A 5,000-nucleotide genomic window follows, 5' to 3' on the forward strand; every position below is an offset into this window, starting at 1 on the left:
TTTTGTCCATTTCCAGCATATGAAATCATTTCATACATTTTGTCAATTTCCTGTATATGAAATCATTTAATGCATTTTGTCAATTTCCAGTATATGAAATCATTTAATGTATATTGTCAATTTCCAGTATATGAAATCATTTAATGCATTTTCTCAATTTCTGGCATATGAAATCATACGTTAAAAATTCAGATTTAAAAAAAAAAATAATATATAGCTTCTCAATGTCAACTCTGATGTGATTCTCAGGTGACAAAAACATCTGATTTACATAAACGCAACCTTCTCCGACCATTGTCGACTGCCCCAGTCTCTGTGTCACGAATTCAGAATAATCTGCTCTTATTTCACCACCAGTTATATAGATGAGAGAAGCGTCCCCCCGCCCCCCCCAAAAACAAAAGTCGAATCTTCAGGTATAGAGAGGATCTTAAATATCTATTAGGTCATTTGCCCCTCCGACACTGTAGTTGTATTAGCAATGGCGGAACTGACCACTCGAACTCGTTCACTAGGAGAACGTCGTGAGTTTAAAATGCAGTTATGGGAGGAACATGGTAGGTGCCTCTGTCACCAGGAGGAGGAACCACGCAAGCCCCCCTACCCTCCAACCCCCCCCCCCCCTCTTCGTGTTTTGGGTGCAACCTGGCCCGCCCTCCCTCCCCCCCAAATAGCTAGACCCTCCCACTGCATTTTGTCATGCAGTTCTCCGAACTATTACGTAAAATGGATAAGTAACTGCATTGTGTGAAACGGTTTCCCATTATATAAAACATGTTTTGGACATGATTTCTTTAACAGAATTGTGACAAATCTCTCTCTCTCTCTCTCTCTCTCTCTATTTATCTTTCCCCTTTTCTCTCTCTACTCTCTCTCTCTCTCTCTTTATCTACTCTATCTTTCTCTCTCTCTCTCTCTCTCTCTCTCTCTCTCTCTCTCTCTCTCTCTCTTCATTTTAGGTATTTTCCCCCACTGCTACTGAAGGACAAGTGGAAACCCGCCGCCCCCACCTCCCACCAACCTAATTGTGTGACCCTCTTCTCCCAACCCCCGCCCCCCCCAAAAAACCCCTTTCTTGGAATTATTCTTGCATCAGCATGTCGAGGTCATTCTATAAGGATGATTTTCACGGGGTTTTACCAAAAAATCACAGCTCTCTCTCTCTCTCTCTCTCTCTCTCTCTCTCTCTCTCTCTCTCTGTTTACCTGTCAATCACACCACTTATTATTGACAAAACAATGTCATTAACTTCATAAGGACAAGACGCCGTTCCGAACCATCCGTTGCCGACCACCAACTGGGTTCTCGTCGTTGGCAACGAAATCTGCTCACAAAAACAGCAGAACAATTTTTTGAATTAAAGAGTAAAATTCAACGTTCTCTGAAGACATAGAATGGTGCATCATGACTCCTCCTCGGTCTGGATAATGAATGATCCGACTCCTTTTATCGCTCACTTTAAATAACTATGAGACCGCTGGGAGTTTCTGGCATTTACAGAAACCTTGAGGTATCGTTGGAAATTGATCTCAAGATTAATTTCATTTCACCCTGCAATAGTTTCTCTGAACAGTGTAAGGAGAATGAGGAGGAGGAGGAGTCATCATGATAGAGCAACTCGTTTGTGAATTTGTGTTTGTATTAGTACCTGTACAAATCCCCACAAGACAACAACAACAACAACAACAAAAAAGACTTGGGTGCAAAACTGAGGAAATAAAACCTATTGGACGGTCTCTGCATACTGCACCAGTGAATTTTGTCGTCGCATTCTCTTCGGGCCTCAGTAATAATAATAATAAAAAAGAAAAAACTCCCACACTTCTACAAATTTCATTACTTCTAGATAACTATTTTGATTTGTAAATATTAGAGGTGCCCTGTGACTCCAACTGGAGATTTTTAACTCGTTTCTCAGGGGGATATGTTACTAAATATATATATTCTTTATTCTACATGTTAAATATCTCTCTCTCTCTCTCTCTCTCTCTCTCTCTCTCTCTCCTCTCTCTCTCTCTCTCTCACGCACACTACTAAATGACTCTATATTCTACATTTTTAAATGATCCTCTCAGTCTCTCTCGTCTCTCTCCTCTCTCTCATCTCGTCTCTCTCTCTCTCTCTCTCTCTCTCACACACTACTAAATTTACTCTTTATTCTACACTTTAAATCTCTCTCTCTCTCTCTCTCTCTCTCTCTCTCTCTCTCTCACACACAAACACACACATATACACACACACTCACACATATACACAATACAAAAGGATATTTAATTACATCACAAAGTCTGAACTAATAGGTGAACAAATAAAAATGTAATTAATTATTTTAAATACAGTGGGTACCATACTGCGACATAGGTTGGGCATTTTCAGATTCACTTCTGGAAATATAAAAAGCTAATTCTTTCACTTCTGCAAATATGAAAAAAACTAATAACTCAACACAAAAAAGTAAGTTAATTATTTACATTCAGTGGGTACCATACTGCAACATAATTTGCGCATTTTCTGATTCTTTCACAACTGGAAATATAAAAAATAGATCCACAAAAAAATGTATTTAACTTTTCAGTTATAGAATTACAGCAAAAAACTACTGCCATCTTTAAAAAAGCACATAATTCACTGTTACGGCTCTGTCCTACGCTCGTAATTTCCCAGGTTGATTCCCATTCCCGTTTCAGTTCCCATTCCCAAGACAAAATCACAATCACCCAAAGAGGAAAAACTACTCAGCGCTAGTTAACAACCTTCCCCTTATACTGTGTGTGGTTTTTTTTCCATTCCCTCATACCAGGTTATTGGACCCTTGTATCTGCTCCCTGGAACCTATTATTCTTTTTAAATCTTCATCTACTGATGATAGTATTAGGGTATGGAATGAAAACTGATAATAATGTTTGTTGTTATATCTTTGAATGGATTTGTTTATTATTGATGATAATATTTTTCAGATGTCAATCTAACTATCTCCGGTATTTTATTTCAAAAACTATTGTGTGTGTGTGTATATATATATATATAAAATATATATATATATATATATATATATATATATATATATATATATATATATATATATATATATATAAATATATATGTGTGTGTATATGTATATATAAATAAATATATATGTATGTATACATATATAAACATGTATATGTTTATATATACAAATACAATACATACATAAATTTGTATATAAATACTACATATATATATACATATATAAAATATATAAATATATATAGGTATATATATATATATATATATATATATATATATATAACACTATTATATACTATATACTCCAAAACATACTACGCTGTCACTTGCGAAACACCGAGAATCCTAACTGTAATCGAATTGCCATGAGAGGAGTCACATTCATTTTGTACAAATAGAAAAAAAACTCGAAAAAACACATCTTAAAAAAACATACTTCCCTCAGAAACGCCATTCGCAGTAAACAACTCGAGAGGCGTAGAAGACTTCGCTCTTAATAATCTCTTTTCTTCCTTCTTTCTCTCTCTCTTCACCTCTCCCAGAAATGGGAAAGCCAGTCAAGGCGAGGCGAAAGAAAAAGGAAGAGGACGAAGCGAACAAAGTCTACAGCCACTGGAACCTGCTTCCAGACCTCCTCCTGGAAAAGGTGTTCCAGTACCTGTCGCTCAGCCAACGGTACATCGCGTCCATGGTAAGGCATTCTCGAGTGACGTTGGCTGAAGGAAAAGAGGAATATAGCGTAGGTATATTGTTTTTTTTTTTTTTTTTTTTTTTTTTGAACAGAATAGGGTTGGTGACATCTAGGTCGTGGAAACCATGTCCAACTGCATCTTATATGGGTTTATTGGTTTTACGCAAATACTTACCGGATTCATACGCTGTGGGTGTGTGCACGCGCGCGCGTTATATATATATATATATATATATATATATATATATATATATATATATATATATATATATATATATATATATAGATAAATAGAGAGATAGATAGATAAATATAATATATACACTCACACAATATATATATATATATATATATATATATATATATATATATAATATATATATATACACACACACACACACATATATATATATATATATATATATATATATATATATATATATATATATGATAGAGAGATGAGAGAGAGAGAGAGAGAGAGAGAGAGAGAGAGAGAGAGAGAGCACGGTATATAACCTTTCCTTTAGAGGATCTTCTGTTGTCTGCAATATTCTGTAGTACTTTTTTCCACGCCAATAACATTGATTTAATTCCGGTATTTGCGCCAAATTCGCAACCCCAGTTTTTGCGAATATTTGACAAATTTCTCAAACTTGGCAGTACCATTCTTTGGCTGTGCTACTTCTTTTATAACTCTTAAAACTATCCTGAATTAATGTCGACGAATTTTCTTGAAATCGCTGACCAATGTAACATCATAAAGGCTTTCCAAAATAACTACCCTGAATTAATGTGGACCAGGGTTGGCGATTTTTTTTACATAAAAAACAAAAAATAAAAAATCAATGATTTATTTGATTTTTTTATTTATTTGATCCTTTTGATTTATTTGTTAATTTTTTATTTGTTAGATGTTTTTTCAATCCTTTTTATCCTCAAAATGTATTTTATGACAGGATTACTATTGATTTATCTTTAAGGTTTCCAGTTCTGGCCTAAAGTATCTATTTACAATTTATTTTATATCAAAAGAAATAGATGCAGCACAGTTATGCTCACGTTTTTATTAACCTCCAACCCATATCTTTTCAATTTTTTTTTTTTTTTGCTTTTAAATTAAAAAGAAATAAAAAAATATACTAAAATTATTTCTAATGAAAAGAATTATTGATTTAATCACTTGATTAAATCGATTTGATTTAATCACTGCCAACCCTGATGTCGACGAGTTTTCTTGAAATCGCTGACCAATGCAACATCATAAAGGCTTCATAAAATATTTTTTTGACGAATACTTCTT

General features: G+C 34.4%; 1 protein-coding gene across 1 annotated transcript in view; it reads left to right on the forward strand.

The window, feature by feature from the left end:
* The window catches only part of LOC135197996 (uncharacterized), a 90,392-nt gene that overhangs the window by 30,928 nt on the left and 54,464 nt on the right, over positions 1-5,000 (forward strand). Inside the window, exons 2-3 of the mRNA XM_064225332.1 lie at positions 516-557; positions 3,552-3,700. Of these exons, the coding sequence (XP_064081402.1) occupies positions 516-557; positions 3,552-3,700 (191 nt within the window). The remainder of the gene's footprint in view (positions 1-515; positions 558-3,551; positions 3,701-5,000) is intronic.

The sequence above is a fragment of the Macrobrachium nipponense genome, chromosome 23 (assembly GCF_015104395.2).
Source record: "Macrobrachium nipponense isolate FS-2020 chromosome 23, ASM1510439v2, whole genome shotgun sequence".
NCBI classification, from domain to species: Eukaryota; Metazoa; Arthropoda; class Malacostraca; order Decapoda; family Palaemonidae; genus Macrobrachium; species Macrobrachium nipponense.